The sequence below is a fragment of the Oncorhynchus mykiss genome, chromosome 10 (genome assembly GCF_013265735.2).
Source record: "Oncorhynchus mykiss isolate Arlee chromosome 10, USDA_OmykA_1.1, whole genome shotgun sequence".
Classification (NCBI taxonomy): domain Eukaryota; kingdom Metazoa; phylum Chordata; class Actinopteri; order Salmoniformes; family Salmonidae; genus Oncorhynchus; species Oncorhynchus mykiss.
In genome coordinates, this window is record NC_048574.1 from 23,717,622 (window position 1) to 23,732,675 (window position 15,054).

The 15,054-nt window shown below is 40.4% G+C and overlaps 1 protein-coding gene across 1 annotated transcript in view; it reads left to right on the forward strand.

The window, feature by feature from the left end:
* LOC110533527 (protein turtle homolog B) overlaps positions 1–15,054 on the forward strand; it is a 198,780-nt gene that overhangs the window by 155,778 nt on the left and 27,948 nt on the right. Inside the window, exons 15-17 of the mRNA XM_021617823.2 lie at positions 1,911–1,995; positions 4,784–4,948; positions 5,088–5,133. Of these exons, the coding sequence (XP_021473498.2) occupies positions 1,911–1,995; positions 4,784–4,948; positions 5,088–5,133 (296 nt within the window). The remainder of the gene's footprint in view (positions 1–1,910; positions 1,996–4,783; positions 4,949–5,087; positions 5,134–15,054) is intronic.

Here is a 15,054-nt window from a genome sequence, read left to right on the forward strand (position 1 = left end):
GACGAACAGTTATTGTGATGACATTGCTTCCGGAGGAAGTTTGGAACGCAGTAGTGAGTATTGCAACCGAAGACAGCCGATTCTTACAGGCTACGCATTTCAGCACTCGCCGGGCCTGTTCTGTGAGCTTGTGTGGCCTACCACTTGGGAGCTGAGCTGTTGTTGCTCCTAGACGTTTCCACTTCACAATAACAGCACTTGCAGTTGACCGGAGCAGCTCCAGCAGGGCAGAAACGGAAAGGTGGCATCTTATGACGGTGCCATGTTGAAAGTGACTGAGCTCCAGTAAGGCCATTCTACTCCCAATGTTTGTCTATGGAGATTGCATGGCGGTGTGTTCGATTTTATACCCCTGTCAGCAACGGATGTGGCTGAAATAGCCAAATCCACTCATTTGATGGGGTGTCCACATACTTTTGTATATATAGTGTATGATGATTGGGGATGGGAGTCAGTTGTGTTTTTAAAAAATGTGTTCTTCAAAGGACCAACTATATAATGTTAAACTGAGTGTACAAAACATTAGGAACATCTGCTCTTTCCATGACATAGACTGACCAGGTGAAGCTATGATCCCTTATTGAGGTTACCTGTTAAATCCACTTCAATCAGTGTAGATAAAGGGGAGGAGACAGGTTAAAGAAGGATGTTTAAGCCTCGAGACAATTGAGACATGATTGTGTATGTGTACCATTCAGAAGGGGAATGGGCAAGGCAAAATAATTAAGTGCCTTTTGAACAGGGTATGTTAGTAGATGCCATGCGCAACGCTGCTTGGTTTTCATGCTCAACAGTTTCCCGTGTGTGTCATGAATGGTCCACCACCCAACAGACATCCAGTCAACTTGACACAACTGTAGGAAGCATTGGAGTCAACATGGGCCAGCATCCCTGTGGAACGCTTTCAACCCCTTGTAGAGTCCATGCCCCAAAAAATGTATCCTGTTCTAAGGGCAAAATGGGGTGCAACTCAATATTAGGAAGGTGTTCCTAATGTTTTGAATGCTCAGTGTATATGAAAATTACTTTTTTATCTTCCTTGTCAGCCCAAGCCTATCTGATATTTCAAAGAAGTCATAAAACATTTTAGGATGCTTTTCAAATAGTACCAAATTCCCTATTCCCCCATAGGGCTCTTGTTAAAATAAGTGCACTGTATAGAGTTTAGGGTGCCATTTGGAATGCATGCTTAGTCTCACATAAGTACACCATCTGGGGAGAGTGATGTGTTAAAGTATAGAAATGTATTTTTCCACCAACGTTGAAAAAAATCTATATTCCTTTGTTGTATGTCGGATTGCGCTCCTGGCGTGAAATGTTTAGTGTGTTTTCTTGTCTCATTCAGCCATCAGTCACAGGACGCATCCCAAATGGAAACCTATTTATTTTATAGTGCACTAATTTTGAACATGGCTCAAGTAGGATACTAAATACCATATTAGCACTATAAATGGAATAGGGTGCCATTTGGAACGCGGACACATTCTATGCAGGTACTTTATTCTAGCATGACTCCCAACACCCACTCACACTTCTCTATCACTCATTACACCTATACTGTAGCACATTCCTGCAGCTCGCTTTTTACTCAAGCAATTGAGGTAATTGGACCACGAGGGACTGTCTATTTGTTGCTCTGCCTTTTTACCTCTTTGCTAAAATACAGTTAGTGATGCGAAACATTTTCAAGCCCACTTTGACAGGTAGATTTCCTTGTGGATTTCCTCCTAAAACGAACAAACTGGTTTCTTTTTTGTAAACAATCGTTTTTATTGACTCTAAGAAGAATTGGACAGACTACAACATAAATGACAGAGTTCAACATTAAACAGATGTTTCACTAACACACACAAATACAGTGTTTCCTCTGCCCCTGTCTTACTCTCATCTCCCTGGTGTGTGTGACTTAGGAGGCATGGTATGAGTTCCGGGTCATAGCAGTCATGGAGGAACTGGTCAGCGAGCCCAGTAACACAGTAGGAGTGTCCAGTACAGGTGAGTAAACAACACACCTCTGCATAAATGTCTATGGACACCCCTTCATCACACAAAACATGTCAAGGATTTGAGAGACAGAGGCATGGGGCAAGTGGCAGACTAAAATTGAGATATGACAGACATTAACTGAAAACATGACAAAACAAAGCAAATGGGGAAATAATTGTAGAGATTCATCCTGTTAAAAAAAACTGTAATGTAATTTGGTGGAGTGGTAATTTAATGACCCATTTAAATCCCACAAAACTGTATAAAATGATCATACAAAATATACACTACCAGTCAAAGGTTTTTGAACACCTACTCATTCAAGTGTTTTTCTTTATTTTTACTTTTTCTACATTGTAGAATAATAATGAAGACATCAAAACTATGAAAGAACACATGTAGTAAACAAGAAAGTGTTAAACAAATTAAAATATATTTTATTTGAGATTCTTCAAATAGCCACCCTTTGCCTTGATGACAGCTTTGCACACTCTTGGCATTCTCTAAACCAGCTTCACCTGGAATGCTTTTCCAACAGTCTTGAAAGAGTTCCCACATATGCTGAGCACTTGTTGGCTGCTTTTCTTTCACTCTGCGGATTGTGGAGGCCAGGTCATCTGATGCAGCACTCCATCACTGTCCTTCTTGGTCAAATAGCACTTACACAGCCTGGAGATGAGTTGGGTCATCGTTTTGTTTGAAAAACAAACCAGATGGGATGGCGTATCGCTGCAGAATGCTGTTGTAGCCATGCTGGTTGTGTTCCTTGAATTCTAAATAAATCATAGATAGTGTCACCAGCAAAGCACCGTGGGAAATACACATGCGGAGATCATCCGTTCATCCACACCACGTGTCACAAATACACGGCTGTTGAAACCAAAAATCTTCAATTTGGACTCCAGACCTAAGGACAAATTTCCACCAGTCTAATATCCATTGCTCGTGTTTCTTAGCCCAAGCAAGTCTCTTCTTATTATTGGTGTCCTTTAGTAGGTTTCTTTGCAGCAATTTGACCATGAAGGCCTGATTCACACAGTCCCTTACCTTGTCACAACACAACTGATTGGCTCAAACGCATTAAGAAGGAAATAATTTCCACAAATGAACTTTTAAGAAGGCACACCTGTTAATTTACATGCATTCCAGGTGACTACCTCGTGAAGCTGCTTGAGAGAATGCCAAGCGTGTGCAAAGCTGTCATCAAGGCAAAGGGTGGCAAAACTATAGTTTTGGCAAGAATCTCAAATATAAAATATATTTTGATTTGTTTAACACTTCTTTGGTTACTACAGTAGAGATACAGTAGAGATAGTAACTACAGTAGAGATACCCTATGATGTTGTTCTGGTGTGGAGGTCACAGGGAATATATCGTCACAGAAATTGTGACTGTGAGCAACTGTGAAAGCATCGCCAGAGCTGCAAAAAATTCTGTGGTTGAATTATTGTAATCAAAAGGAGAGACTTAAGATTTCTTCAAAATAATCAAACTTTACTATTTAATTACTGCAGTAATGGAGCTGGTCGGTAATAACCCCTGGAGGTGATCACTCAACAAGCTGGTTTGAGCCACAGCATTTTATAGCAAATCCTCCTTCAGTCTACATGACACACAACAGATGTACTGTATGGAATGGGTCACACAAGGTTAAGGTTTGTCTGAAAGATACTTATAATTCACAGCAGACAGTATTTGCTCTAAAAACATGAGAACTCATTGTGTAGAGACCAGTGTCTGGCCCCCCAACTCCATACTGGAGTCATCTCTCTATGGTACCTTGTAGAACAGAAACATTAACTCATGCTCTGGAATGCGGTATCACCCAAAGACATCGTAAATCTTCCAGAGGCCCATCCTCAGTAGAACACATACAAATGAGCATTCTAATAACCCCTTATTCTGTTGCATAAAACAAACATTTGATGCAATTACAGCATTATAACATAATCTTGTAATTTCCACCATAATTCACAAGTTTACTACCTAAACTTGGAAGTACTTTGCTGCCCCCTCCTGATTAAATACTTGTACTACAATATTTTAACAGTATTTGATCACAGTCTTGCTGAATGTTGATATTTCAAATTCTCCCCAAGATAAAATGAGGAGGGCGGGAACATATTCACTATCCAGTCATCTAGACAGTCTGTGGTCATGAAAGGATAGTAGATGAGGAAAGGAGTTTCCTAACCATTTCCATTAAGTGTCTATCGATTCAGGACAATAAATGATGAGTCGCTGAATCAGGTGAATTGGACGGCCAGTTGGTGTGGTGATTGGCAGGAGCCAGCTAGACATACACACACACACACGGACACACACACAGTTGGTGTGGTGACTGATAGAGGCCTGCAGATGTCAGATGTCAGGCCCTCCCATACATAGTAATCAGTTACATTCTCCTTAAAGTCCAAGCCTAGTACAAAAGGCTATGTAGAGTTACTCAAGTCATTTACACAATGTAATACACTTTTCTTGCTCACAAGATTGCATGTTTAATGGCTAGACTGGAAATATTTAGTTTACTAATATTTAGTTTACTATACCAATATAAAGCGAGTATACTTATTATTGTGGGTGGATATCGGTCACAGTATTGTTTTGGGTCAAAGACCTCTCCAAGCCTATAGCCTCCTGGCAGACAAGTCATGTCATGTCTCACTCTCACTCTCTTTCCCTCTCTCTTCCTCCCTCTCTCCCCTCCCCCTCTTCCTATCCTACACTCCCCCAAACACTATTTCTCCCCTCACGCTCCTCTCTCTTTTTCTTTCACACCCACCCTCATTTCCCCCAGACTTCTTCCCACCCCCGGAATTGGTGGATGAGGGGGGGCTGGCGCGGCCGGTGGTGGCTGGCATCGTGGCTACCATCTGTTTCCTGGCAGCTGCTGTCCTCTTCAGCACACTGGCAGCCTGCTTCGTCAACAAGCAGCGCCGACGAACGCTCAAGAGGAGGAGAGGTGAGACATACAAGGATTTACAGACAGACACACATACACATGATTTGGCAGCTGATAAAGCAATATAGAGCTCTCTTGACATTTCTTTGAATTGACATCAAATTAAACATTGAATTAATCCCCCCCACCTCTTTTTCAGACCCCCCACTCTCGATAACACACTGCAGAAAAAGTGTGGAAACTCCGTAAGTAACCCTAAGCCAAACAACGCTTTTCTCTTTTTCTTACTTCGTTGCAAATTATGCAAATCAAGGGCAGGGTGCACTGCATCACAACTCAAGGCTTCTAGCAGACACGCCCATCAAATAGAGAAAGCTTATTGGCAGGACCACCAATCACTGGCCAGCGATTGGCCAGATATTGACGGACAGGGGGCGGTCACTGTGTAGCTATTACCTGTAGTTCATCTCAGCAAAGCCCATACTTGCTTTTTAACGATCATATTTGGAACGATACTTGTTGCGTACAGTAAATGCTCAATATGATATTGAAAAAATACAACTCATATTTTATAAACATTTACCAAATTCAAATCATGTTGTCGATAATTCCCAACAAAATGCGGCCTAGAGAAAACACTTTCAGCTACCTGTTTTCATTCATGTAATTTTAATGGACTAGTAGAGCTGAGCTTGTACACAAGCTTGTCTTTGTCACGGCCCAGGAAGTTCAATTCATCGTTGTTGACCTTGTTTTCCTAATAACAGTGGGACTGAACGATCAATATCTCTTGGTCACAGAGAGGTTGTCATGGCCGTGTTCACAAACATTGGTGTCTAATCTAGCAACCAAGTCTTTGTGTGTGTTCCCTTATATAGGGCACTACGTTTGACCAGAGCCAAATGGGGTGCTGGTAAAAAAAAAAGTAGTGCACTATAAAGGGAATGGGGTGTAATTTGAGACGCAGCCCAAGTCTTTTAGTATCAAAAGAAAACAATCCTACATAGAGACATCAATCAAAAATCCCTGACATTAAAGGCAGAACGTTTGATAATTATTTGAGGGCGGTGCTTCAAAGGTTGGACAAATGGTTCTCCCTCAGATCTTTCCAAGGGCCTCATTTGGCTACTGTGGCCTCATTGAAATAGCATCTTAATTGCCACATAGATTCTCTCTTTCTCAAACTCATTCCTTCTGTGAGCTTTGAGAACTGAACAAGCATATATCGTTGAGCTGCATTCCATGGAAGTATAATATATTTTGATCCACTCACTTACAGAGCATGTTTTGTTGAACTCCTGGTGTAGTGGTACTAATATTGCAACAGGACGTACAACCAACATCTTAGGGGAAGATAATGTGTTATTTCTGTAAAGTTGTGGTGTTTTAAATGTCATGTAAGAGGTAAAAAAAATAAAAATAACAGGTAAGTATCCAATTCATCACTGTAGCCTGTTATTTTTCCAAAAGCTGCCACTTGATTGTGATTCCTGTCTTTAGCCCTCGTCTTGGGACTCCATTTGACCCTTTTAACACTAAAGTGCCGACCCGAACCCTACTGTGCTGATTCGGATGTTTTCCTTCCACATTGTCCTATCCTGCAAACTTCCAGCAACTATGGTGGGTATGTAACCAGGCCAGCCAAGTACGGCTCGGCTTGTCATGGCCCGGCTCAGTAGTAATGTGAAAAGGGCTATATAGTCCAGATGACCTGGCCTCCACAATCCCCCGACCTCAACCAAATGGAGATTGTTTGGGATGAGTTGGACCGCAGAGTGAAGGAAAAGCAGCCAACAAGTGCTCAGCACATGTGGGAACTCCTTCAAGACTGTTGGAAAAACATTCCAGGTGAAGCTGGTTGAGAGAATGCCAAGAGTGTGCAAAGCTGTCATCAAGGTGGCTATTTGAAGAATTTCAAATATAAATATATTTTGATTTGTTTAACACTTTTTTGGTTACTACATGATTCCATATTTGTTATTTCATAGTTTTGATGTCTTCACTATTATTCTACAGTGTAGAAAATAGTACAAATAAAGAAAAACCCTTGAATGAGCAGGTGTTCTAAAACTTTTGACCCGTAGTGTAGGTTTGGTAAATCATAAATCAATTCTAAACGTCTTGTTACAGTGTTTGCATTCAAGGTCAGTATTTTATGTAAGGGTATAAGGGTATTTTATGTAAGGGTATAAGGGTATTTTATGTAAGGGTATAAGGGTATTTTATGTAAGGGTATAAGGGTATTTTATGTAAGGGTATAAGGGTATTTTATGTAAGGGTATAAGGGTATTTTATGTAAGGGTATAAGGGTATTTTATGTAAGGGTATAAGGGTATTTTATGTAAGGGTATAAGGGTATTTTATGTAAGGGTATAAGGGTATTTTATGTAAGGGTATAAGGGTATTTTATGTAAGGGTATAAGGGTATTTTATGTAAGGGTATTAGGGTATTTTATGTAAGGGTATAAGGGTATTTTATGTAAGGGTATAAGGGTATTTTATGTAAGGGTATAAGGGTATTTTATGTAAGGGTATAAGGGTATTTTATGTAAGGGTATAAGGGTATTTTATGTAAGGGTATAAGGGTATTTTATGTAAGGGTATAAGGGTATTTTATGTAAGGGTATAAGGGTATTTTATGTAAGGGTATTAGGGTATTTTATGTAAGGCAAATTATACCAGAGGGCTTAAAAAAAATTGGGGGTGGGGGCACCCTGGGCCACAGGCACTAGCTTTACTCTGCTCAACAGTTTACCATGGTACACTAAAACACTTTATCAATGTTGTCATGGAAAGTTGACACATTTTCCAAACTCTGAAATCACACTTGAAAAGAACAACTGACAAAACTGCTCACTGAGCCTAATGAGATAAATTCTCTTGTTCTTCAATTCATTAATTTAATGAACCACTCTTGTGTGTGTCTTCTCCCCCCAGTTCTAATAACTGCCACCTTTGATGACTTTTGGATATGGCTTAATGGTTTACACACCATGCCAAGGAGAAATCTCTTGCGTTGTACATATGATCCTATTATTTGTGTAATATGCAGTACTCATCATCAACGTTGCATACTTTCCATCCACTTGTCATTGAAGAAAAAGTGAAGGAGTTTGCCTTGGCTATGGTTATGCAATTGAACGTTATCTTCCAAATCTCTCTAATAACTGTACATATTATAAGGCTTGAACATAGTCACAGAAGGAAGAGAACAGAAATGTAAAACAAAGTTTAATGTATTGTTGTCAATGGGGTATTTATGGACAATCCATTTTTCTTGGAGGGCAAGCTGTCATTATTGGCTTCTGTAAATGTTGGCACAAGCCAATTACACTCCAGTTCACTAAGTCATTTTTGAGCAATAGAACAATGAAAGATATATATATACACAGTGCATTCGGAAAGTATTCAGACCCTTTTACTTTTTCCACATTTTGTTACATACATTTTTTCCCCCACTCAATCTACACACAATACCCCATAATGACAAAGCAAAAACATGTTTTTAGAAAGTTTTGCAAATGTATATAACATTTACATAAGTATTTAGACCCTTTGTTGAAGCACCTTTGGCAGCGATTACAGCCTCAAGTCTTTTAAGGGTATAATGCTACAAGCTAGGCACAACTCGATTTGGGGAGTTTCTCCCATTTCTCATGGGGAGTGTCGCTGCACAGCTATTTTCAGGTCTTTCCAGCAATGTTCGATTGGGTTCAAGTCCGGGCTCTGGCTGGGCCACACAAGGACCTTCAGAGACTTGTCCCGAAGCCATTCCTGCGTTGCCTTGGCTGTGTGTTTAGGGTTGTTGTCCTGTTGGAAGGCAAACCTTTGCCCCAGTCTGCGGCCCTGAGCGCTCTGGAGCAGGTTTTCATCAAGGATCTCTCTGTTCTTCGCTCCATTCATCATTACCTCGATCCTGACTAGTCTCTCAATCCCTGTCGCTGAAAAACATCCCCACAGCATGGTGCTGCCACCACCATGCTTCACCGTAGGGATGGTTACAGCTTTCTTCCAGATGTGACTCTTGGCATTAGGCCAAATAGTTCAATCTTGGTTTCATCAGACCTTAGAATCTTGTTTCTCATGGTCTGAGAGTCCTTAAGGTGTGCCTTTTATTGAGGGGTGGCTTCTGTCTGGCCACTCTACCATAAAGGCCTGATTGGTGGAGTGCTGCAGAGATGGTTGTCATTCTGGAACGTTTTTCCATCTCCACAGAGGCACTCTGGAGCTCTGTCGGAGTGACCATCAGGTTCTTGGTCACCTCCCTGACCAATGTCCTTTTCCCCCGATTGCTCAGTTTGGCAGACAATTCCTTCAACCTCATGGCTTGGTTTTTGCGCTGACATGCACTGTCAACTGTGGAACCTTATATAAACAGGTGTGTGCCTTTGCGAATCATGTCCAATCAATTGAATTTACCACAGGTGGCCTCCAATCAAGATGTAGAAACATCTCAAGGATGATCAATGGAAAGAGGATGCACCTGAGCTCAATTCCGAGTCTCATAGCAAAGGGTCTGAATACTGAATAAGGTATTTCTGTTTTTCTTTATGAATTAGCAAAAATTTCTAAAAACCTGTTTTTGGTTTGTCATTGTGGGGTATCTGTGTAGATTGATGAGGATTTAAAATATTTAATCCATTTTAGATTAAGGATGTAGCATAACAAAATGTTTAAAAAGTCAAGGGGTCTGAATATTTTCCGAATGCACTGCATATATACAGTTGAAGTCAGAAGTTTACATACACTTAGGTTGGAGCCATTAAAATTTGTTTTTCAACCACTTCACAAATTTCTTGATAACAAACTATAGTTTTGGCAAGTCGGTTAGGACATCTACTTTGTGCATGACACAAGTAATTTTTCCAACAATTGTTTACAGACAGATTATTTCATGTATAATTCACTGTATCACAATTTCAATGGGTCAGAAGTTTACATACACTAAGTTGACTGTGCCTTTAAACAGCTTATACAATTTCAGAAAATTATGTCATGGTTCAGAAGCTTCTGATAGGCTAATTCACATAATTGGATGTGTACTTGTGCATGTATTTCAAGGCCTACTCTCAAACTCAGTGCCTCTTTGCTTGACATCATGGGGAAATCAAAAGAAATCAGCCAAGACCTCAGAAAATAAATTGTAGACCTCCACAAGTCTGGTTCATCCTTGGGAGAAATTTCCAAACGCCTGAAGGTACCACGTTCATCTGTACAAACAATAGTACACAAGTATAAACACCATGATACCACGCAGCCGTCATACCGCTCAGGAAGGAGACGCGTTCTGTCTCCTAGAGATGAATGTACTTTATTGCGAAAAGTGCAAATCAATCCCAGAACAACAGCAAAGGACCTTGTGAAGATGCTGGAGGAAACAGTTACAAAAGTATCTATATCCTCAGTAAAACGAGTCCTATATCGACATAACCTGAAAGGCCGCTCAGCAAGGAAGAAGCCACTGCTCCAAAACCGCCATAGAAATGCCAGACTACAATTTGCAACTACACATGGGGACAAAGATTGTACTTTTTGGAGAAATATTCTCTGGTCTGATGAAACAAAAATGTAACTGTTTGGCCATAATGACCATCGTTATGTTTGGAGGGAAAGGGGGAGGCTTGCAAGCCAAAGAACACCATCCCAACCGTGAAGCACAGGGGTGGCAGCATCATGTTGTGGGGGTGCTTTGCTGCAGGAGGGACTGGTGCACTTCACAAAATAGATGGCATAATGAGGGAAGAAAATTATATGGATATATTGAAGCAACGTCTCAAGACATCAGTCAGGCAGGAAATTAAAGCTTGGTCGCAAATTGGTCTTCCAAATGAACAATGACCCCAAGCATACTTCCAAAGTTGGGGCAAAATGGCTTAAGGACTACAAAGTCAGGGGCAGGACAACAACAACAAAAAAGCATGTGCGAGCAAGGAGGCCTACAAACCTGAATCAGTTACAAAGTTTGAACACACCTACTCATTCATGGGTTTTTCTTTATTTTTACTATTTTCTACATTGTAGAATAGTAGTGAAGAAGACATCAAAACTATTAAATAACACACATGGAATCATGTAGTAACCAAAAAAGTGTTGAAAAAATCAAAATATATTTTATATTTTAATGTATTTTGCCTTGATGACAGCTTTGCACACTCTTGGCATTCTCTCAACCAGCTTCATGAGGTAGTCACCAGGAATGCATTTAAATTAACAGGTGTGCGTTGTTAAAAGTTAATTTGTGGAATTTCTTGTCTTAATGCGTTTGAGCCAATCAATTGTGTTGTGACAAGGTAGGGGTGGTATACATAAGCCCTATTTGGTAAAAGACCAAGTCCATATTGTGGCAAGAACAGCTCAAATAAGCAAAGTGAAACGACAATCCATCATTCCTTTGAGACATTCAAGGTCAGTCAATACAGAATTTTCTTTCAAGCGGTATGACGAAACTGGCTCTCATGAGGACCACCACAGGAAAGGAAGACCGAGAGTTACCTCTGCTGCAGAGGATATGTTAATTGGAGTTACCAGCCTCAGAAATTGCATCCCAACTAATTGCTTCAGAGTTCAAGTAACAGACACATGTCAATATTAACTGTTCAGAGGAGACTGTGTGAATCAGGCCTTCATTCTCAAATTGCTGCAAAGAAACCACTACTAAAGTACACCAATGATAAGAAGAGACTTGCTTAGGCCAAGAAACACAAGCAATGGACATTAGACTGGTGGAAATCTGTCCGTTGGTCTGATGAGTCCAAATTTAAGATCTTTGGTTCCAACTGCCATGTCTTTGTGAGACGCAGACTAGATGAACAGATGATCTCCGCATGTGTGGTTCCCACAGTGAAGCATGGAGGAGGAGGTGTGATGGTGTGAGGGAGCTTTTCTGGTGACACTGTCAGTGATTTATTTAGAATTCAGCATGGCTACCACAGCATTCTTCAGCGATACGCCATCCCATCTGGTTTGCGCTTAGGGGGACTATCATTTGTCTTCCTACAGGATAATGAACCAAAACACTTCCAGTCTGTGTAAGGACCGGAGGTGTGGACCAAGAAGGAGAGTGATGGAGAGCTGCATCAGATGACCTGGCCTCCACAATCACCTGAGCTCAACCCAATTGAGATGGTTTGGGATGAGTCGGACAGCAGAGTGAAGGAAAAGCAGCCAACAAGTGCTAGCATATGTGGGAACTCCTTCAAGACTGTTGAAAAATCATTCCAGGTGAAGCTGGTTGAAAGAATGCCAAGAGTGTGCAAAGCTGTCAAAAAGGCAAGGGTGGCTACTTTGAGGAATATAAAATCAAAAATATATTTTGATTTGTTTAACACATTTTTAGTTACTTCTTTTATCAAAGATTCTCTGTAATTAGTATTACGCGATCATGATTAATCAGTTGTAAATGTAATTAACTAGGAAGTCAGGGCACCAAGGAAAAATATTCAGATTACAAAGTTATCATTTCCTAAAAATAACTTTTCAGATCAATTAGTCTTCGAATGAATGAATTATTTACTTTCTCACGTTAGTCTCATTCCAAACGTCGTAAATTGTTGGTTATCTGCACAAACCCAGTCTTCACTATGAGTCATCCATACATCAATTCTCTTAAATCATTTATTTATTACTAACTAAGTAAATCACAGAAATGCATTAAAAAAAACTGTAAATATGGTTACAAGAAATGATATGAGAATGTGCCCTAGTGGGCTAAACCGGCATGGCGGCTTGTTAGACAAAAGGGGAAGTGGTGGTCGACTAAGAAGTCACTACAGAGTGATAATTACAACAATTGAAATGCTAATCGTTTGCACATGAACGCTCACTCATTCGGGAACAATTGCAATCAATACATATATTTACGCTCGGTGTGTCGTCTTGATCGCTGGTGAAAAGTTTGTTTCTTTTGTAGAATTGTCCGTCTCTCTCCCTCTCTCTCTCCGTCGTGGTTATAGTGGATAGTTCAGAGTGACATTCATTAGTTTCGTTATAGAGTGGATGTTTTGGCGGTTGTCGTTCTTCGCGTTCAATGATACTGAAATCCTAGCTGCGGACTAGTAATTAATATCAAAGACTTGTTCTTATTCTGTCGGTATCAATAGTCTAAGAGTTTAACCACGTGGTATGGTTAAAAGAATCAGCAATGGTCCACAACCTTTGTCCTCCCCTAATGGAGAAAAACATGGTCTGCAACCTTTAGCCATCTCGTAATTGAGGTAAGCTCGGTCTGCTGATCAAAAACCCGAGTGTTTTATTTTTCTAAAGGCAGAAAGGGGCTGTCCCAGGACGCCTGACCCTAACTGGGCTCAGAGGCGGTCCTCTGATTTAGTTAACTACAATCCCCTTTTTGAGTTTTCCTTCATTAAACAGTCCAAAATCACGTTGTAAAATTGTGTAAACAGTATCATACTCATTCATTCATCTTATACAACACTTAGATGTAAACCTCATATCTGAGGCTATTATATGAACAGCGTTATTGTAATGTGGCCCCACTGTCTCCCATGAGCTTCCCCAAGTTGTGACAAACAGACCAGTTCGTAGCTGGATTCTTCACCGATATTTTATACTTTCTCTGGAACATGAAATTTGTTCGTACCTCAAGTTCTGTGAAGTGGAAGGATTTCCTTTGTTCTCCATGAAAATCTACTCTCTCTATACTGCGTGTCCATGAGGAGATGCTCAGGAATTTACGATGTCTCTCTGACCATAGCAGCCTAGTTGAAGGAGGCAAGGGGGAGGCAAGGAGAGGGGGATGGGGCTTGCTATACCCAAAGAGGCCAACATCATGACAATTCCATATGTGTTATTTCATAGTTTTGATGTGTTCACTATTATTCCACAATGTAGAAAATAGTACAAATATAGAAGCCCTTGAATATCTAGGTGTGTCCAAACTTTTGACTGGTACTGTGTATACACTACCACACTAAGCAATTTTTTGTCCATTAAAATAACATCAAATTTATCAGAAATACAGTGTATACATTGTTAATGTTGTAAATAACTATTGTAGCTGGAAACGGCAGATTTTTAGAGGAATATCTACATAGGCGTACAGAGGCCCATTATCAGCAACCATCACTCCTGTGTTCCAATGGAACGTTGTGTTAGCTAATCCAAGTTTATAATTTTAAAAGGCTAATTGATCATTAGAAACCCTTTTGCAATTAAGTTTAGCACAGCTGAAAACTGCTGTACTGATTAAAGAAGCAATAAAACTGGATTATTTAGACTAGTTGAGTATCTGGAGCATCAGCATTTGTGGGTTCGATTTCCAGGCTCAAAATGGCCAGAACCAAATAACTTTCTTCTGAAACTGGTCAGTCCATTCTTGTTCTGAGAAATGAAGGCTATTCCATGTGAGAAATTGCCAAGAAATGAAAGATCTCGTACAACGCAGTGTACTACTCCCTTCACAGAACAGCGCAAACTGGCCCTAACCAGAATAGAAAGAGGAGTGGGAAATTTCTCACCTGGAATAGCCTTAGAACTGTTTGGCCATAATGACCATTTTTATGTTTGGAGGAAAAAGGGAGAGGCTTGCAAGCTGAAGAACAACATCCCAACATGAAGCACGGGGGTGGCAGCATCATGTTGTGGGGGTGCTTTGCTGCAAGAGGGACTGGTACACTTCACAAAATAGATGGCATCACGAGGGAAGAAAATTATGGGGATATATTGAAGCAATATCTCAAGTAATCAGTCAGGAAGTTAAAGCTTGGTCGCAAATGGGTCTTCCAAATGGACAATGACCCCAAGCATACTTCCAAAGTTGTGGCAAAATGGCTTAAGGACAACAAAGTCAAGGTATTGGAGTGGCCATCACAAAGCCCTGACCTCAATCCCATAGCAAATGTGTGGGCAGAACTGAAAAAGCGTGTGCAAGCAAGGTGGCCTACAAACCTGACTCAGTTACACCAGCTCTGTCAGGAGGAATGGACCAAAATTCACCCAACTTAAGGTGAGAAGCTTGACCCAAGTCAACAATTTAAAGGCTATGCTACCAAATACTAATTGAGTGTATGTAAACTTCTGACCCACTGGGAATGTGATGAAAGAAATAAAAGCTGAAATAAATCATTCTCTCTACTATTATTCTTACATTTCACATTCTTAAAATAAAGTGGTGAGCCTAACTGACCTAAGAAGGATTTTTTTACTAGGAT